The 22,238-nt window shown below is 41.1% G+C and overlaps 1 protein-coding gene across 1 annotated transcript in view; it reads left to right on the forward strand.

Moving 5' to 3' along the window:
• The window catches only part of TPO (thyroid peroxidase), a 201,959-nt gene that overhangs the window by 175,340 nt on the left and 4,381 nt on the right, over positions 1-22,238 (forward strand). The window contains exons 14-15 of the mRNA XM_077281780.1: positions 4,429-4,560; positions 14,328-14,427. Coding sequence (XP_077137895.1) covers positions 4,429-4,560; positions 14,328-14,427 — 232 coding nt within the window. The remainder of the gene's footprint in view (positions 1-4,428; positions 4,561-14,327; positions 14,428-22,238) is intronic.

Here is a 22,238-nt window from a genome sequence, read left to right on the forward strand (position 1 = left end):
TGATCGCGTCCCAGAAAGGGGGCGGGGCTTAGCGCCCATCCGTACCGTGGAGTCATACCCTTAGGGTATGTCCACGTTCAGGATTGCATCAGGATTTGGTCAGGATTTTTCATCAGTATGTGTAAGCCAAAACCAGGAGTGGAACAATTAGAGGAAAAGTATAACAGAAACATATGCTCCACTTCTGCATTTATCACCCACTCCTGGTTTTGGCTTACAAATACTGATGAAAAATCCTGACCAAATCCTGATGCAATCCTGAACGTGGACACATGCCCTTAGGGTTACCTGGTTTCATTCAGGGACCTATTCCCATATGATGGACTCTATACGCATTTACTGGTTGCTTTTATTTTCTGCAATTTGCAGCCCACAGAAAGGGACAGAGTCCAGGATCCAAGAAAGATACAACGTGGGGGCTAAAGCGGGGGCCATTATACTTTTTCGATTACAGCAGGATCATCTACTGAGGTTCCCCCTATACCCATGATTAAAGTGTGCCACCATAGTTGTAATCAAGGGTTAGGGGCCCACTCAGAAGGTTCGCCCCCCCTGAGCTGAACCCTTAGCTACGCCTCTGCTGCACGGACATCACTGTAAATAAATGTGTGACCTAATATCTTTGAAACAAAAGTCCCTTATTAATCTCCTAAAAACATGTATCTTTGGGTTTTTTCAACTCTTATCACAATGGGACATGTTTATAAAGTTAAATGCAGAAGAAATACATTTCACCAAAATACAGTCTTTCATGATTCGCACCATACAATAAAGGGATCATAAGCTCACAAAAATGGAAGTGGTCTGCTAGAAAGGGGCATTAGTTAACATGAATCACCATGGCCCAAATTTATTAAGACCAATTTTTAGTATGCCAGTCTTAATGTGTGGCGTGCATGAATAAGATGCACGAGCCAGCCACTTAATGAACTTGGCCTATTTTGCCAGAGGCATGCACCCTGCCAGAAATGGGATTTGGATGTTTCACCCCCCAGCAGATCGCCCCCCAGCAGATCGCCCCCCAGCGGTTCATCTCCAGCAGTTTGCCCCCCGGGTACATTTCGCCCTTGTACCCTGTTTTTCCCCCAGAATTTTGTGTTTGGATGTTTCGCCCGTTTGTCCTTGTGGTTCATGAATTCCCGTCCGTCATCAATCCACATGTCACCAAAGTACTGTACAGAGTGCTGCACTTTTGTGACATGTTAAATCAACTGTCTCCATCTGACGTCATGGGGAACCGCTAGACTGCACTCTGTGACCCAAAGAGCTGCAGCTGCGACAGGTAAGTATCGTCCTGGGGGCCAAATGCTGGGGACGAAATGTGCGTGGCTGAAATGTACTCGGGGGCGAACTGCTGGGGGCGAAACATCCTACAACCACCAGAAATATAACTCCAGTCAGAGCCTGAAGGAATGGTGTCGGAAATGCTGCCACTATTGATGAATTTGATGGCAGGCCTAACCATGCCACAGTTGTGTCCATCTTGGAGGAGCTGCCTAAAACTGATGTGTAAATGCCAAAATTAGCTAAATTTTTGTGCAAGTTAGCGTTGTGCTTTTCAAAGTTTTTTTTTTATATACTTTGATGCATTGGGGCCCATGTGCCAAAAATGCACCAAAATTGTGACAAATTTCTGGGACACAGTCAACTTATAGATAGTGTATACTAGACGGTCTTAAAATTAGACAAATTTATCAAACAGCATGATCCATTCATAAATCTGATGCATTTTAAAGAGAATCTTTAACCGGTTTGACTATTTTAAAGGGAGTATGTCATCCCCAAAATGCATTTTAAGGAAGCACTCCCATGTATATTTTTCTTAATTAAATGTGGGTGTATGTGTATGTAATGTAGTGCGAGTGTAAAAATATTCTCACCCACTGCTGTTCTCTCCGGTGTCCAGCGCTGTTCTGCTCCTCCTCTCTGTGACGTCACTGCAGTATAGTCTCTCCAGGTCACCCTGCACCCTGTGTCACCCATAAGTCTATAGAGCATCAGAACAAGGCTCCATAGGCTGTCATTGTAAAAAGACTGTTGACTCCTACATAGAGCATCAAATGAGCCGGCTAGTCGCAATGGCAGTGACGGCACTCAGAAGGGAAGCAGAACAGCACTGGACACAGGAGAAAGCATCAGTGGGTGAGTATATTAATACTCTCACATTATATTACAATACATGCACATAGACACACATGTAATAAAAATAAACATGGGACTGCTATTCAGTAATAACTTTTTCATATGCAATTGAGGATTTAGTGCACTTTTGGCATGACCAAGAGTATGATGCCCAACTAAACCTCCTTATTTGCATATTTGGTTCCTTTCCTCCCTCCAACTTCCCAGAGTGAGCACTGTCTGACTGCTGCCGTCATTTGTGTAGCCGCCAGTGCACACAGTGTCTGCACGCATTCTTCTCTCTGTCACCTTTCTTCTGATGCTGCTCACTGCATTAATAAACCTGGAAGTGGCAGCTCTCCTGACCCGAGAGTGACCGCTGCATGGAAAAACATAAAGCTGTCACACCTGCTGCCAGCCAGGCCATGCACTGCGTTCCAATTATGTGCCCACAAAGATGGTGAGGGAATGGGCTAAAACATTTGACAACTACTTCAGACAGAGCGTGGTATACAACTGCAATGCAGAAGATAGAACATGGGAGTAGTAGTCTGTGAATAATGCATAGACTCAATTGATTGGGTGAGAGCGAGACGAGATAGGAGCAGTAACAGACTCGGTGTAATGCACCAGTGATATACTCAAGTAAGACTTGAGTGAAGTAAAAAGGATCCAGCTCCAGAAATTCCATAAAATGAATGTTCATTGAAAATTCTTAAAATCCATTATAACAACATAGAAGCCACTAACCCCATAGGGGGAGTTCACACTGGGAGACGCATTTCAGACCCTAAGATCTTTAGTAGTGATGATCGAATATACTCGTTACTCGAGATTTCTCCAGCACGCTCGGGGGTCCTCCGAGTATTTTTTAGTGCTCGGAGATTTAGTTTTTCTTGCCGCAGCTCAATGATTTACATCTGTTAGCCAGGCTGAGTACATGTGGGGATTCCCTAGCAACCAGGCAACCCCCACATGTACCCCCACAATAGTTTTTAGCAGGCGGTGCATCCATGGATGCATCTCCAGTGGTAAATAGTACGTCTCTTCTCCTGCCCCTCGCATCCCGTGCAACCATGACAGTTACATCCTTGACTGTTTATTCTTTATAACTAGGGATGAGTGAAAGTTCAGGTTTGGTGGGTTTGGTCGAACTTTAGTCCAAAGTTTGTTCGGTTACCAGAACTTGACCGGAGCATGACCATGGATTCATCTAAGTCAAAGGGGACAAGAACTTTTGTGCTGTAAAATGGTCATAGTAGGGGCTAGGGGGCCATGCCATTAACGATGCACGCTGCATCTGGATAAATGAAATTTGGCTCAGGAGTCAATCTTTGATAGCAGAATTTATAGTGTGAGGAGCTGGACCTGTTCAATGCACACATCAACCGGTCTGCTTTTCGATTGTAGACTGTCAGTGGGTTGTCATGGCAGTCGAAGGTTTGCTGAAGACCCCAGTACTTTCTATCAAAGTGCTCCTATGAACACCAGCTTGCAGCTAACATTCATAAGAGACTAATTTTTTACAATATATTAATTTTTACAACATACTGCAAATAAGCAATAAGTAAAAATAAGAAAAATGATTTAATTATATTAAAAATAAAGATATAAAAAAATTGTTAAAATGTAAAATGTATTAACTCAATCAGTAAAAACAATAAAGAAAAAAATTGAAATGACGGAACTGTGGTTTTATAGTTTCTGAAAGTGATCGAACTCTCCAGAAACAAAGCGGTCACACAGCTCCGTCAGCCAAAAAATGTAAACGTAACAAGTCTTGAAATGGCGACGGGAGTAGCATTTTATTTTTGAATTTATGAAATTTTTTTAATTACCAAAAAAAAACCATGTAAGTTTGAAAGTTTGAAACTGGCATAATCCTACTGATCTGGAGAATATTATTGCTAATTTACTTTTAATGGACAATGAACACCATAAAAACTTGGCATTTTTTTCCCATTTTTCCACTATATTGCATTTTAAAATAAATGGTGTTATTCAAAACTAAAACCCAATCCTGCAAAAACAAACCTTCATACTGATACATCTGTGGAAAAATAAAAAGAAGTTAGGGCTCTTGGAAGAAGGGGGAGGAAAAGAGGAAAATCATCCGGTCTTTAAGGGATTAAAAACGTCCTTATCCTTTTCATCAATTACTCTGCCTAACTACGGGAAGGGACACAATTTTGTCATATTGCAAGATAATTAACACTGAATAATTTTTATTTGGTTTTATGGCAAGTAAAAGTCAGGAAATATTTAATGTTGTCAGTCACCGATAGCACTATTGTATCTTTTCCCTAGATATCGATGAATGTTCCGATCGGCTGACTCCGCCATGTCATGCTTCTGCTTCATGTAGGAACACACTGGGCAGCTATGAATGTTTGTGCACAGATCCTTATGAACGTGCTGAAGATAACAGGACCTGCGTAGGTAATACAGTACATTCTCTTCATTATTGACTTGCACTGGGATCTCGGGCATCTCGGGCATCTCTGTTCTCCATTAAAAATACTCACTTAAGAGGCTTCGGTAGTCTCTAGTTAATCATAGTGGATTGTGCCAAGAATAAATGTCAACGAGCTCATAAAATAAAATATCATTTCCTTATTCTCAAATGCGGCATGGTCTCTAGGAAATACTTTCTCACCAAGTGCCAACCGTTCCATCTTTAGGTTTTAATTAAGATCTCTGTTTATAGAAAACAATTTGCCAAATGGTGCATCTGTTTCTTGAGTGTCATCCAGAAATGTGCCTTGTGGTGATTAAAGATTAGTGCTAGCAGTAACTGTTTGCTTATCAGCGTATTAGTGCCTTTAGGTATTGATTGATAAACAGATAAATACCATCATGTGATCTCATTATACAAAAGTAAAATATATCACACTATTTTTGATTAGTGTGGATATAAAAAGAAAGGGGTTATCCACGAACAACTAATATCATCTACCCACATTACGAATGAACTGTTGATCTGACTATTGGAACCACCAATGGTCATGAGAATGGGAGTATCGAGCCCTCGAAGTGAATGATGCGCATGCTCGATGATTACCAGTCTATTTCTCCAGTGGTCTAGCGATCATGTTGGCCCTCTTTTCACAAAGGGACCACGGGACTCCTGTTCCCTTGAAAAGTGACGGTGTGAATCATGCTCATGGAAGGATCTGACATTTTTGGCTCCGTATTATTATTATTTATTTTTATTATTTATTTATATAGCACCATTGATTCCATGGTGCTGTACATGAGAAGGGGTTACATACAAGTTACAGATATCACTTACATTAAGCAAACTAACAATTACAGACTGATACAGAGGGGCGAGGACCCTGCCCTTTGCAGGCTTACATTCTACAGGATTATGGTGAAGGAGACAGTAGGTTGAGGGTTGCAGGAGCTCCGGTGTTGGTGAGGCAGTAGCTTCGGTAGTGATGGGGAGGCAGCGGGGTCAGTGCAGGCTGTAGGCTTTTCTGAAGAGATGGGTTTTCAGGTTCCGTCTGAAGGATCCGAATGTGGTTGATAGTCAGACGTGTTGGGGCAGAGAATTCCAGAGGATGGGGGGATATTCGGGAGAAGTCTTGGAGGCGATTGGATGAGGAGCGAATAAAGGTACCGTCACACTAAGCGACGCTGCAGCGATAGCGACAGCAATGCCGATCGCTGCAGCGTCGCTGTGTGGTCGCTGGAGAGCTGTCACACAGACCGCTCTCCAGCGACCAGCGATGCCGAGGTCCCCGGGTAACCAGGGTAAACATCGGGTTGCTAAGCGCAGGGCCGCGCTTAGTAACCCGATGTTTACCCTGGTTACCAGCGTAAAAGTTAAAAAAACAAACAGTACATGCTCACCTGCGCGTCCCCCAGCCTCTGCATCCTGACGCTGACTGAGCTCCGGCCCTAACAGCAGAGCGGTGACGTCACCGCTGTTGCTTTCACTTTCAGTTTAGGGCCGGCGCTTTAGTGTCAGGAAGCAGAGGCTGGGGGACGCGCAGGTGAGTATGTACTGTTTGTTTTTTTAACTTTTACGCTGGTAACCAGGGTAAACATCGGGTTACTAAGCGCGGCCCTGCGCTTAGTAACCCGATGTTTACCCTGGTTACCAGTGTAAAATATCGCTGGTATCGTCGCTTTTGCTGTCAAACACGGCGATACACGGCGACCTAGCGACCAAATAATGTGCAGACCTTCTAGCAGCGACCAGCAATTTCACAGCGGGATCCAGATCGCTGCTGCGTGTCAAATACAGCGATATCGCCATCCAGGTCGCTGCAACGTCACGGATTGCTGGCGATATCGCCTAGTGTGACGGTACCTTAAGTGTGGAGGAGAGTAGGGGGTCTTGGGAGGACCGGAGATTACGTGAGGGAAGATATCGGGAGATTAGTTCAGAGATATATGGAGGAGACAGGTTATGGATGGCTTTGTAGGTCAGTATTAGTAATTTGAACTGGATACACTGATGGAATGGGAGCCAGTGAAGAGATTTGCAGAGGGGGGAAGCGGAGGAGTAACGAGGAGAGAGATGGATTAATCGGGCAGCACAGTTAAGGATGGACTGGAGAGGTGCAAGGGTGTTAGCAGGGAGGCCGCAGAAAAGGATGTTGCAGTAGTCAAGGCAGGAGATGATGAGGGCATGCACAAGCATTTTAGTAGATTGACGGTTGAGGAAAGGATGGATTCTGGAGATATTTTTGAGCTGGAGGCTACAGGAGGTGGAAAGAGCTTGGATGTGCGGTTTGAAGGACAGGGCAGAGTCGAAGGTTACTCAGAGGCAGCGGACTTCCGGTACGGGGGAAAGCATGATGTCATTGATTGCGATAGATAGGTCAGGTAAAGAAGATCTATGGGATGGAGGAAAGATGATGAGTTCAGATTTGTCCACATTGAGTTTGAGGAAGCGAGAGGAGAAGAAGGAGGATATGGCTGATAGGCACTGATATCAACACATCAAAAATTGCAGCCAGTGACCGATATGGCCATGAAATGGATAGTCCGAAACTAACATTTATTTTAACCCCTTAGTGACCAGGCCAATTTTTTTTAAAAATCTGACCAGTGTCCCTTTATGTGATAATTACTCTAGAATTCTTCAACAGTTCCCAGTGATTTTTAGATTTTTTTTTTTTTTTTTGGTGACACATTATAATCTATGATAATGGTAAATTTTGGTCAATATGTTTTGTATTTATTTATAAAAAAAAATCACAATTTGACAAAAATGTAAAAAAATGTGGCATTTTCAATCTTTGAATGATTATCCCTTTTATCCAGATAGTCATACCACAGAAAAACATTATTAAATAACATTTCCCTCATGTCTGATTTACATCAGCACCTTTTGTAAAATGCGATTTTATTTTGTTAGCATTTTAGGAAGTTTAAAAATGTAACAGTCCATTTTTTTTTTTTCAAGCAAGTGTACAACATTTATTTTTTTAGGGAACTATCCAGGTTTGAAGTGACTTTAGGGGTCCTATATATTGGAAATCCCCCAAAAGTGATACCATTTTAAAATTGGCACCCCCTAACATATTGAAAAGTGCTGTCAGGTAGTTTATTAACCCTTCAGGTGCTTTTCAGGATTTAATGGCATAACAGAAATTAAAAAGTGTATTTCTACCACCTAAATGTTTCTACCTTCTGAACGGGCCGCTGTAGCCGGGAGACTCTAAGGCCGCTATATGGCCATGAATTGCTATGGTAAACATGAGGACCACACAATCATGATCTCAGGGTGCCGATGGGGATAAGGAGGAAGCCCCCATACTCTGTTAACCATTTTTATGATGTAATCACTTTTGACAGCAGAATCTAAGGGGTTAAACAGATATTGACTGTGCCAACACTGATCGTGGCTAATGCAGCAAGTTGTCAGCTATAGCGTGCAACCGACAGCTGCTGGATAGTCACCTATATGGGGATGCTATTCTCTTATATCTCAGGTCAGTAAAAAGACGTGTTCACGGTCATTAAGTGGCTAAACTTTCATGTCCGTCTATTTAATTTAATAATTTAATCTCTTTTCTAATATACTCACTTGAAGCAGCAAGGTTAGTTTCTGCTGCTGGTAATTTTCGCTACAATGCGCACTGACAGTGCGCTCTGTTGTTGGCTCATCACTTCTCATCAGAGCCGTAGAGGGAGCGCACTGTCACTGTGTGTATTAAAAAGAATATTGCACAGTGACAAGATCCTATCGAGCATACGTCTTAATTGACAACAGATGCTTGCTCAGTAGAGCAGGGACAAGCTCAGCCTCTGAAACAGACAGCCCTGATGACTCTTGATTCAGGGTGTAGGCAGAGGCTGCGGCAGTGATGACAGTCTCTGGCCCCTGATGAAATCTTATTTGAGTATCCCTGTAGGCAACGGGGGTTCTCAAATGAAGTGTAAGAAAAAAGGAATTAGGTAACAAAAATAAATACAGAAGTTAGATACCGTAGTGAGGAATTGATATGGGATTTTTAACTATAGCATGTTATAAAAGAGATTAGATTATTACATTAAATAAATGTATTATTTAATTATTATTTATATAAATCCTCAATGTATAATTGAGGATTAAAATAAATGTTAGTTTAAGACCACCTATTTAATGAGATAAGTAGGCATTTTCTGCTATTTCAGGTAAGTCAAAATAGGACCAGAAAGTAAATACCACCAAGAATAAGGTAAGCATCGAAACTGCAGCTGCCTGAGATTAGTGACAGAGAATAGCTCTTCGGTTTTTTTTTTAAACCAGTCTTAACTCTTTTAAAAATAAGTCTTATTTGTGGGCTTCTCCTTTAAGGAACCTTTACATAAAAGGAAGACCTCGTACCTAATAATTTAGCAATGTAAACTTCCCAGCAATTAAAGGGAATCTGTCACCAGGTTTTTTTTTGCATCTAAACTGACACCATCACTGATTGGCAGCTTTTTGCCTATGCACAGTGTACACTAAAAGCTTTCAATCTGTGGTGTGGGCGGGTTTATACAGAGCTCAACATTCAGAGAACCAGAAGATATAACAGTGATTTTATCAAAACTACAGCAAGCAGCCCAGTAAGTAACTCATCACTGGAGTCGGGTTCTCTGTTTCTATATTATTCTGCTTTCAAATGGGGTAGCAAATACCTGGTGTCAGATTTCTTTTATTCGATAAATGAGAAACTGCATTTGTCTTTCATTACATATTGATCACTTGTTCATTGCATTCCACTTGAATAAGCAGTGGATGTGCTGCTGACAATACTAGAAGTGATGGGAGCAAATTATCACAAATATCTAATATGGGTACATGATAATTAAAGGAAGTGAGCACTAATCAGCTTCCCATATCATTAATCAGCAGTAGGGTTGAGCGACCTTAGCTTTTTTAGGATCGAGGTGGGTTTTGTGAAACCCGACCTTCTCGGATGTCGGATCGTATGGAATCGGCCGATTCTACTGTAAAGTCGGGTTCCGGACCCGGAACACGAAACCCAATGTATGTCAACGAAATTATTTTTTTTATTCTCTCTCTCTCTCTCTCTCTCTCTCTCTCTCTCTCTCTCTCTCTCTCTCTCTCCTCCGTGCAAGGCATATGTTATTTTTTGACTCCGGAAATTACTACGTCCGAAAACGTAACATAGCACTATGATGCCGCAGGAGCCGGAACCTATGTCATCACGCTGCCCACAATTAATTGGCTCAAAAAAAATGGCGGGGAAGGCGTCATTCGAAACGCGACTTTGGCGCCAAGTTCGCGTTCCACGTGGCCGACCCACACTGGGATCGGATCGGGTTTCATGAGACGCCGACTTTGCCAAAAGTCGGCGACTTATGAAAATGAACGACCCGTTTCGCTCAACCCCAATCAGCAGTCATTATGGGCAGTATCACTGCCTGTGTAAAAGAACCATAAGGTGATTGTAAGTAAATCTCAACAAATGTTTGCCAGAGTTCTACAAAGAAAGATATCATGTCTATGGCCAACCGTCTGGTAACCATTTAATGTATTTAAGTAAGGAATTTGGAACTAAAATTGCAGTGAATGAAACAAATTCTTTAATGGCAATCTAATTAGTTGTTAACATTTCGGTCCTAAAATTGAACCTTAATCAGAACTGATTGCCAGCAATAATATTCAATCTCCATCCATTTGTTTAGACATGGCAGTGGCATCCAGATAATTACTGATTTTGTGAACTTGGTTACAGAAGTGGTGGACACCATCTGCGATGATGCTCTCCCCATTTGTTTCTTCATGAGCTTAGCTCCAGAAGTTTGTGGCCACCATCTGCAATGATGTTCCCCCCTATAGCTTCTTCAACTGCTTTATGATGTTCTATTCCATTGATTCTTCATGAGCTTGGCTCCAGAAAAGATGGACACCATATGCTATGGTATTTTGCCACAATGATTCTTCAGAAGTTTAGCTCCAGAAGTGGTAGACACCATCTGCTATAATGTTCTCTTCCATTGCTTCTTCATGAGTTTAGTTCCAAAAAGGGTCGACACCATCTATTATGTTTTTCCCCACTGCTTCTTCGTGAGCTTGGCTCCAGAAAGGGTAGACAACATCTGCTATGATGGTCTCCCCCACTACTTTTTCATGAGACCTAGAACAGGAGAGAAGGATTGGGCTTTTGTAAGTTCAAATGCCTAAAGTTTTGTTTTCGGACAAGATAAGCCACTGACAGACATGTCTGGCAGCAACTTTTTCCTCTCTCTCTTTTGAACACTTCGCCAAGAAGGGTGAGGTGTGTGGGGGTGAGAGGCGCTATTACATGAGCATGAACAGTTGTACACTGTTTATAAGCATATTACTGATGCAATTTATTGTATAAGCCCCAGTGTAATGAAGAATAAAGAATTATCAGGAGATGAAGAGGTTACGAAAATGTTGCATTTGGTCCCTTGTACTGTTCGTGTTATCAATGTATGTAAACAGATACTTGCAGCAATCCAATTATAGTTAACGTCTCAAGTTAATAAATTACACACTACATTTAATTCTTCCACCCAGGATTCAATTAGAAGAGGAGAATCTTGGAATAGAATTGTTAGAAGATAAAATAATTATAGTTTTATCTCTGCTCCACATATAATATCTGTTTTATGCTGATCAATGGAAGAGATCGCCTATAGCCAGCTAGAAATTCAATGACAAAATCAAAGTTTAGTAACATCAATGAGATGGGAAGCTGAGTATATCAATGATGTAGAACGTAGAGCTCGTGGCAGGAGATGGAGATCTCCAGAGCAATCAATTCTGTGTTCATCATTTCTCTGTCTGTGAGCCACGCCATGTATTAAAAGGGAAATACGGTAGCTATTAAAAAGGAATCTTTTGTGTACTGCACAGTCTTAGCTTTCTTCAGCTTCATTCATGAGAAAAATGGCAAAGATTTTAAATCAGAAAGTCTCTCTCCCTTATAAATTTAGCATTAGTGTTAACGTCTGTTTATCTTCTGTTACTGCTATTACTCATAATGTATTCATGGGGCTGCACAATGTTTAATCCACTTTGATTATTTAAAATTTAGTTTTTTAAAGTTTACAATTTTTGAATGCTTTGGATGAAATTCGCTAAATGTAATTTTTTTTATGTAACTGTTTGTATACCATTATCAGTAGTATTCAATTTACAATACATAGAAAAAAGATCTTTAACATAAATAGCTACTCCATTTTTGGACTATGGGATACACTAGACATAGACAGCGGAAAATCGATAAACACAAATCCTAGTAATGGCCCATTTAGATGAACCAATATTCAGACAAATCACCCCGACGAATGAGCAAAACTCTTGTTTGTCAGATACGATTATTTTTAAGCTGGTCTAAAAACTATCACTGTTAGCAGCTCAACATCCCATACAAATGGGGATATGCTGCCAATAACATGATATTCTATGGACAGCGATGATTGCATTTAATCTTGGACAACCTCTTTTAATTACTACTTGAGAACAGTGGAGCTATTAATGATATCCGTGATAGTAGTCTAGGGTAATGGACAAATTAGGTCTACCTTCCTGATGGTATAGGCCTGGACAATGTACAGTTGATGTCCCCCTACTTCATGGTACCTTCACACTGAGCAACTTCCAACGAGAACGACAGCGATCCGTGACGTTGCAGCATCCTGGATAGCGATCTCATTGTGTTTGACACGCAGCAGCGATCTGGATCCCGCTGTGATATCGCTGGTCGGAGCTAGAAGTCCAGAACTTTATTTCATCGCTGATCACCCACTGTCATCGCTGGATCGGCGTGTGTGACGCCGATCCAGCGATGTGTTCACTTGTAACCAGGGTAAACATCGGGTTACTAAGCGCAGGGCCGTGCTTAGTAACCCGATATTTACCCTGGTTACCATTGTAAAAGTAAAAAAAAAAAACACTACATACTCACATTCTGATGTCTGAGTAGTGGTTTACCCACTCGATCCCCATGACAACACACAAACTTTGCCGGCCTGCAGCTTAAACAGCGCAAGCGCCGGCGTCTCCATTACTTCCGGTCACATGACCTCGCAGCGCTGTATGATTAGAAGCGCGCACAGTCACCCAGCGCCAGTCTCAGCTTAGACACGGGAGTGTCAGCCTCACACCGCTGCGCCACCTATGGATTTATTGCCGGACAAACACTGGGCCTTGTAGTACTACGCCCACTGGGGTCTGGACGCCACATCATTGGACAAACAAGCCTTCATACATACCACCAGGGCCCCTGGCACAGATTTGCCATCCTCATTCCTACCAACCATTGGCAAAGAATATCCTATGATATATGACAATCAACCAAATTGTCAGGGATAATAAATTTCCTTGCTCTACATCACCATTTCTCAAATCAAGAGAGACTCTTCATATTTTAGCGACGTTGTGACCAAGGCTATATACTAGCCGAAACGTCAACGCTTACCAGTCGCTTTCTCCAAAAAACCACTATAAATAAAATTTCCACCCTAAGCATACCTTCAACTTGTACGTGTGCAGTGATCTTCATATCTAGTATATTCGGAACTTTGTGCTCCTTTCACTAGCACCGTCACTTCCAAATTTGTCGTGTGCGAGCCATCATAGCTTCATAGAAATACTATGTGAGGAGGCACTGTGGAGGCACGACAATGTGTTATGTGACATTATGGAAGCATTATAATGAATAAAGGGCAATGTTGGGCCATCATATGTGACAAGCTCTGTAGGGCTATTATAATATATGGAAGACCTGTGGGGTGTTCTACTACGTGACAGCACTATGAGGCATAATACTGTTTGTGTGAGGTGATTTTGAGCCATCATACTGTGTAGGGAAGCATCATACCGTTTGAGGGGCAGTATTGGGCATTATATTTTACGTGGGCAGCTTATAGAGGAAATCAACTGTGTGGAGACGCCATTGTGGGGGTGTCATATTGAGAAGACATCATTCTGTGAGGCAAACATGCCTTCTCTCATTATATTGGGATAGGAACACATCATTCTGTCTGGGGACCATGAATGGGAAGCACTAAGGGAATTAAGAAATTCATAATTTCTTTGTAGTTGCACAAAAAAGTCTGGGTATAGTAAGGAGTCTAGTTTGGCAAAGAATATATTTGTGCTGCTGCCATTTTTTTCCAACGCACACTGTACATGCATGGAAAATGATGGACAGGTCACGCTACGAAGTCCAAAAGAAGCTTCTTTAAAATGTTCTCATTTCCTTTCTTGTCTGTTAATGGCTGGTCTGTTCTCATTGGGAGATGGTTAATATTCTTCTACTCCTCAATATATCGCTTAAACCAAGATCAGTTTTTAATCTCTCGGGTCATGGACTAAATGCTCCTTTCACTTTGCAAATAGGTGATTATTAGAATAATTGTGCTGCACGGTGACTACTGAAATGTCACAAAAAATTTCCATCATTATTTTGCTATTGGGGAAAAAGAGCACAACACATCCTATTTTGTTAGATGCGATGTTTTACAGCAGCAATTTTGTTGGGACTGTAACACATTAGGGCCATCATAAAATGTTCTTTTTGTAAATGTTTCTCATGATTAAAAGCGAAGGCTGTTAAATAAAATATTTATATCTCGTTATAAAAGCAGCAATAATTTGTGGGTTTCATTAGGCGAATGCTAAATGGTTTCCAGAATTAATTTTTTGACTTTTCAAAAAAAAAAAAATTCTCAATTGAATATCCTATTAAACCAATATCTTTATGCAACTTTTATGTCTTCAGATTCTGGAAAACTTCCACGAGCATCCATAGCATCCATCATTTTGGTTGCTCTTTTATTCCTTTCCTGGGCCGTAATGTGCTGGTTTCTGGTTTGCAGAAGGTAAGGAAAATGTATTGTATTCTCTACTTATTGTACATTTGTTTCTTGTCAATCATTTTGATAATCAGACTCTTCGTCATGTTACCAGCCTGCCGGTATCTGAATGCCCTTGCAGATGCTGTGAACCTTTACATCTTGTATGGGTGCATCTTTATCTGTCTATGTTCAGCTCCATCTGTCATTTCTGCCTCTCTGGATATTATTATTATTACAGTCTGTTTTATTCTATTTGAATTTTTGGCTATTTTTTACATCATTCCTTATACAAAGGAAAGCCTCTGTTCAGTCATCATTACTATTTCTTTTCTGGATTCATCTTGACCATATCAATATACCTAATTTGGACGTGTCCGTGTGTCTGTGCACAATGAGTCATCCACAGTTGGGCGTAAGGAGAGAAGCTCTCCCTGGTGGCGAATTAAGACATACAGTAAGCCTTTTTTGAATGTTAGCCTGTGAGGCAACAGTGTGAGGCAAGATTGCAAAGATGGATCAAATCGAGCACGCTGCTGCACGTAGAGAAGCGAATCACATACGGATGTGTAACCTGCGTCTTAATGAAACAGAAGATGAACAAAATTGTCGAAGAACTGCTGATGCAGCCTGAGAGAGGGTGGCCAGAGCAAGAGAAACGAATGAAGTAACTGAATCACGTACAGCATCTAATGCTGCACGACAACGAGCAACACGCAATGCACAAAGTGATACACATATTTCACTAAAAAGAGAACAAGATAGAAAACGTGTCCAAAATGCAAGAGCCACTCGATGACGGCAAGTTACATTTGCCGCTAGAGGACTTCTCAATCAAATTGATGAGACACGTTATTGAAGAGCACTATGCTGGCTAACTGACATTTCGATGTCAGTTCTGCCAATCTAAAAATTTCAAAGACGAAATGGCGCAGGAGAAAACATTCTCTTCCTGCTTCAAGAGAGGGCGCATCCAATTACATCCCATTCGTATGGATGATCAATTAGTCAAGTTGATGAAAGGAGAGCATCAGCACTCCAATAACTTTATGGCTAATATAAGGCAATACAATAGCTCGCTTGCTTTGGCATCAATGGGAGCACAAGTAGCGCCACCTCCTGGGCATGGTCCATACAGTTTTCAAATTCATGGACACATTTACCACAGAACTGCCCCATTGCATCCCGCTGTGGGTAGCACTCCCAAGTTTGCCCAGATTTATATCTTGGACAGTGAAGAAGCATTAAGTACAAGAAGTCAAGCAAATAAAAAGTGCCTCCCAGCACTGCTTTCATCTCTTGGAGAGAAAATGAAAGCAATTAACCCACTCGCAGGAGCCTTCACAATGATGAGGGAATTTGAAATAGAGGAAGAAAGGATTGCTGAATTAGAAAATCGTGATCCACTCGAAATAACAATGTCAATTATAAATGACTACAACGATGACCAGAGGCGCTACAATGCACCAAGGTGCAATGAAGTAGCTATAATTTATCAAAATGCAATGGGTGAACCCCCATTTAATAGGAACATCAGAGTTTACCTCAAAACTGAAAACCAAACTGTTCAAATCAGCTTTCTTCACAGAAAGTGTGATGCAATGACATATCCACTTCTATTCCCATATGGGGACAGTGGATGGACAATAAATTTGACAACTCCAATTGCCCTAAGTGTGCAACATCAAGGAATTGGTGACATTCATCTACCATCCATACCAGTGGATCAAGATCGACAAGAAAAAATCACCCTGCTGCAATACTATGCATGCAGGCATGCCATTCGTGATGAGTTCATTCCCCTTTTAAATGCTGGGAAGTTGACGCAACAATTTATCGTTGACAGTTACATCAAAATTGAATCCGACAGGATCGAATATATAAAACAAAATGAAAAGGCACTACGTGTCGACAGTTATGCTGGTGTTATGGATCACATCCATAATGCTACATTACACCAAGGGCTAAAAGCTGGGACACCAGTAATTTTACCGTCCACTTTCATTGGAAGCCCAAGAGCCATGCAGCAAAATTACCAAGACGCCATGACAATTGTCTGAAAATTCGGAAAGCCAGATCTTTTTGTTATGATGACCTGTAACCCAAAGAGGAAAGAAATTACTGAAAACTTAGAACCATGGCAAAGACCAGAGTTCAGACCAAAATTGGTTGCACGAGTATTTAAAATCAAACTCCAAGCCGTGCTTAACGAGATTTTGAAAAAAACACATTTTTGGCCGTGTAGTTGCCTATGTGCATGTAATAGAATTTCAAAAGCGTGGACTACCACACGCTCACGTGCTCTTAATCCTCGGTGAGGAAGATAAACCGAGGGACAAAGAAATAATTGACAAATTGGTCTCTGATGAAATCCCAAATGAGACAGCAAATCCAAAACTGCATGAGGCAGTAATGAAGCACATGATTCATGGCCCATGTGGCGAAGATCAACCTGGTGCTATATGCATGACAGATGGTCAATGCGCAAAAAAATTCCCAAAGGAATTTAATACAGAGATAAACCCCAATGTTGATGGTTATCAACAGTACCGTTGACGCAATACTTGGAAAACCAGACGAGGAACACGAGAAATCGACGATAGATGGGTAGTTCCATACAACCCTTATTTCTTACTCAAGTACAACTGCCATATCAATGCTGAGATATGTGCTTCAATAAAAAGTGTTAAATATATTTTCAAATATGTATACAAAGGACATGACTGTGCCAATAACAAGTTTGACAAGTTTGATACATTAAACTGGAATGAACCAGCCAAGTACCTAGATTCTCGGTATATAAGCGCCCCTGAGGGCATGTTGAGAATCAGAAAAAATAAAATGCATGATGCTTCACATACCATTAAAAGGCTTGCTGTGCACCTTGAAAACATGCAGCAAGTGTTTATCGAAGATGGTAATGTGGATATGGTTATTTCAGACTCAAAAGCCTCTTCTCTGCAGGCTTATTTTGTGCTAAACAGAGTTGACGCTTCCGCCTGTCAGTATTTGTACAGTGAAATCCCTGAACACTATGTCTGGGAGAGAAAAGCTGTACTAGAAGGATGGAGAAAACGACGGGCTCAATTTGGGAAAACAATTGCCCGAATGTATACAGTCTCTTTAACAGATGGTGAGCTGTATTACCTAAGACTCCTTTTACTTCACGTAAGAGGAGCAAAGTCTTATGCTGACTTAAGGACTGTCAATGGAGTCGTACATGACACGTATAAAAATGTGTGCATTGATCTTCATCTTTTGGAAAACGATTCCCAATGGGAAGACGTATAACGGATGCAATCGCTTTCCAAATGCCCTACCAACTTTGCAAATTATTTGCTATAATTTGTGTATATGGGGAACCAGATTCCAATTTTTGCCTTGGAATTACAACAAATGAGACCACAGTGTCAAAAATTAAGCCAACCTCACATCAAGCAAAGAGGCTTAGGGAGTCATCTGTCGTTATTTGGGACGAAGTAACAATGACTCCCTGTTTTAATATGAACACTGTGGATAATTTGTTCCAAGACATATGTGGAAAAAAAAGACCATTTGGTGGAAATGTTTTCATAAACGGTGGTGACTTTCGTCAAACCCTACCAATAGTGGAAGGTGAAAAAAGAGCCCAAATTGTACAGTCCACCATTAAATATTCAAAATCCTGGAATCAATTTTTACGGTTCCAGTTACAACAGAATACGAGAACGTCTCAGGATGAAGTTGAGTACAGCTCATGGTTACTGAAACTTGGCAATGGAGAGTTGTCAAATGTATATGGTCTTACAGAAGACACCATTGAAATCCCGAATTCATTTATTGAAGAGGGTGATTTAATTACAGCTATTTTTGGCGACTCAATTGAGATTACTGATGCAAGGGTAGAAGCAATTGCCAATAAAGCAATTCTTACGCTATTGAATGATGACGTTCACTCCTTGAATGACAAAATTCTTAGTCAAGTTCAAGGTGAACACTCAACATATCGCTCCATCGACACAATTGCTGAAGAGGAGGGTGTGATTCTCACAGATTACCCTGTAGAGTTTTTTAACTCTTTGAATCCCACTGGGATGCCTCCTCATGAACTAAAGCTGAAACCAGGAGCTGTAATTATGCTCCTGCGTAATCTTAACAGAAAGCGTGGCCTTTGTAATGGCACAAGGCTTTATGTGAAAATCTTAAAAGCAAACGTTATTCATGCTGTTGCTTGAAATGGAAAAGCAAAGGGTCAGACAGTTCTTATTCCAAGAATTGACCCGATTTCCAAAGATAAAAACTTGCCAGTCCAGATGCGACGGCGTCAGTTTCCTGTCATGTTGGCTTTTGTAAGGACCATCAATAAATCTCAGGGACAGTCCTTGGATATTGTAGGAATTTATTTGCCTCTCCCAGTGTTTTCACATGGGCAGTTCCTTCTCCAGGGGAAGGGAAAGCCAACAAATAAGGGTCAAAATATTTGAGACACAGAAGCAAGGTAAACTTATTCCTAACGTTGACAAATGGTTTAACTGTCAACTGTTTGTACAAAGAAGTCTTTTATTAAGCTTTTTAACAATTGTAAAAGCCAAAAAAAATTGTACACAAAGAGGGACTAACTCCTAGCCGCGGTCTACGGACCAAACATTGGGCATGGGCAGGGCCTTGGGGGCAGATCCCAAGTGTGCTCAACCATGTGAAATAGCTTACGCTCAGGAACATTGAGGAATAGCGCTATTGGATAGCTCTACCCGTTCATTACCTTTAGGATTGGGGCTATGGGATAGCTCTACCCGTTCACTTTTGTCATGGATAGCGCTATCAGACAGCTCTACCCGAACAGTATTAACTATAGATCTTTTTCAAACACAAGGTCGGAGTGGCTGGAGAGGTACACCAGGTATTTATGTTTGCTACTAGTCTGCACATACGCCAGTCTGGTGCATGGGTACACCCCATTGCGTGTCTCGTAATCGCCGCGCACTCCCGAAGGGCGCGCAATCACTCGTATATCTATTATATTGTTTATGAGCAGTTGTATTCGGACCCTGTTGTATGAAGGGGTCTAAAGTTCCCTACAGCACATAAGAAGACTCCACATATTAATGGCATGTGGTAGATGAGGGAATTCTGTACCGGACCTTTAGGTTACACACAAGCTTGGACTGGCCCACAGGAGAACAGGAGAATCCTCCGGTGGGCCGCTTTACAAGAGTGGCCACCACCGTCTTATGAGGAGTACTTGGTAATATATATTTGAATCACTATGTACAGACAAAGACAGCATCTTATTCATTTAACAATCAATCTAGTTAGTTGTTATATATAGGTTTATTTGTGATTGAGGGAAATGTCAAATTTTCATTAAGCTAAAAAGTGGGGCCCTGTAGTTGGTTACTGGTGGGTCCTTGGCATCTTAGTCCGACACTGGTTACACATCTGTCTACTCTGTTCCAGGGTTGTTCTGTATTCAGTTATTTCCATGAATTATTACAAATGAGCTAAGATAGTATGAAAAAGGGAGTTCTGTTTTGATTTCTATCTCCAGAACCATCCTAAAGACCTCAGCACATATGAGATAAATGTCAGCCGATCATATTGATTTTGCTGGTAACAGGCTCCGGTCACTGGAGTTACACTATTTTCTCACATCTTACATGCGGCATTTCACTGGTCACAAATGACATAGTATAAAACATAGCTTTACACAAAATAATGACTTCAAAGATAGGGATAGATCTGACACATGTCAATTCTCTTCCTTTTCACATTTTAATACTGCCAAAATTTCTGCCATTTTACTGTATCAAAAACAAGTCAAATATATCATATACTGTAAATGACATTGGAGTTGGGCAAATATATTTAATTAAACTTGAATTTGACAAAAATCTGTATTCTCCACATTGCGGAATTTTTCTGCTACTTGCTCCAAGTTCAGTAGAATGGAGGACGGCCACCATTTTGCAGAACTGTAGAGGGCCAACAATAGGTTTAAAAAGGCAAAAAACAAGAATAAGTCCTGGCTCACCCGAGCGATGAGTCTGTCTTCCGAGAGAATCGGATCAATTATGGTAATGACACTTAAATTCTGATCAGAATTTGAGCCCAGTGTCATTTTACTGTGATCCGATTTTCTCAGCTGAAAGAATTGTATCACAGGTGCAGAGAAGGTGGAGAACGTAACATCTCATTTGCTTGTGTTTACATAAATCAGACAGCACTCAGATGACATTCGAGTGCAGTTCGATGTTTTCGCTCACCCATAGAATTAAATGGGTGCTTGTAAGCTGATTTGCAGAGCCAGAGAATGCTTCAATTTCTTTTTCATGCCAAATCCGATTTAAAAAAAAAACAGAACACAGGTCTGAAAAGCCCTAATTCTATGTCCCTGCTTAGAATACACATTCTAAGGTCGCAGCACATGTCGTGACATCATGACGTGTGCAGAGATCTTCAAATTCGTACTCTAGACCGGGACAGTGAGCAATGAAGGTGAGCAGTGAGTTGAGTATTAGCCGAACGTCATTGGAGTCAATGGGGTAGAAATGACGGAATATGTTCGGAACCGATCATCAAACATAAATTCATCACGAGTGGAGTACAAATATGGCAAATTAAATTTCAGCGACCCGTTCCAAACATATTCACTCAACTCTAATTATGAACAGGAAGCATAATGAGAGACAGGCAATTTCACAGAATAAATTTGGTGCAAATCAAATTTGACTGTAAAATCCGTGCAATTTGGCGAATTCGAATATCGTCAGATCCGCTCATCTATCAATGACACTATTGATGCATGACACATACAAATAACAGATCCCCAGAATGAAAACCTCTTGGAGATTGAGATCATTTCATTGACTGCAAAGAAATATCCAACTAGTTCTACAGCCTTGTTCCATGACTATAGCACATCCGCTGTGGAACCTGCTGTGAAAGTTCAGGATGCCAGAAACAAAAAAGAAAATTGCTTCCATATCATTCTTTACAGATAGAAACACAGAATAGAGTATAGGTCTTACATCAATTGATTCATCTTCTCCACCCAAGCATTTATTAAACTCCCTGATTGCCCAGCAGGACTCCATCAGATGCTATTCTATGTTACCTACAGTATTTTCTGCTATGATTAGAGCATGACTTGTATTGAGAAATCCATAGCACCAAAGTGTTATGTAAAGTGTATCCCAGAAAAGTTTTGACGCATGAAAGAGATGTCAGAAGTTTTTATCAGAATTAAGACCTCCACTGACTGCCACAACAAAGGTGCAGAACGACGCAGCCCAGTTCTTGTCTCCTACAAGACTCAAAACTTTGCCAATTCAGAAGTTTAAGACAGATTCATGAAATGCCAATTATCACCTTTTTTTTGCTCCTCTCACGCCAGTCCCCAGCAGTAAAGTTTCTACCAAAGAATTTTTAATTTGGCTCATTTTAAGACAAATGTTTTAAAAAAAATTACAGACCTCTCCATTCTTTGTAGGTGGTAAAAATTGCAAATTTGGCAGTGCATCAATGTGATCATGATGCACTGTTATGGGCGGGATCTGTTGCTACACTCCTACAAGGGTAATTTCCTCCAATTCTGTACTAATATCCCCCATCCTGGTATATATATGTCCCCAATCCAGCCATGCATGGCCCCCCTCATCCCCATCCTGGTATATATATGTCCCCAATCCAGCCATACATGGCCCCCCTGATTCCCATCTTTGTATAGATGGTCCCCTCATCCCCAACTTTGTATAGCTGGTCCCCTCATCCCCATATTGTATACAAGGCCCTCTCATTCCCATCCTGGTATGCATGGTCCCCTCATCCCCATCTTTGTATAGCTGGTCCCCTCATCCCCG

The sequence above is a fragment of the Ranitomeya variabilis genome, chromosome 2, assembly GCF_051348905.1.
Source record: "Ranitomeya variabilis isolate aRanVar5 chromosome 2, aRanVar5.hap1, whole genome shotgun sequence".
Taxonomy (NCBI): domain Eukaryota; kingdom Metazoa; phylum Chordata; class Amphibia; order Anura; family Dendrobatidae; genus Ranitomeya; species Ranitomeya variabilis.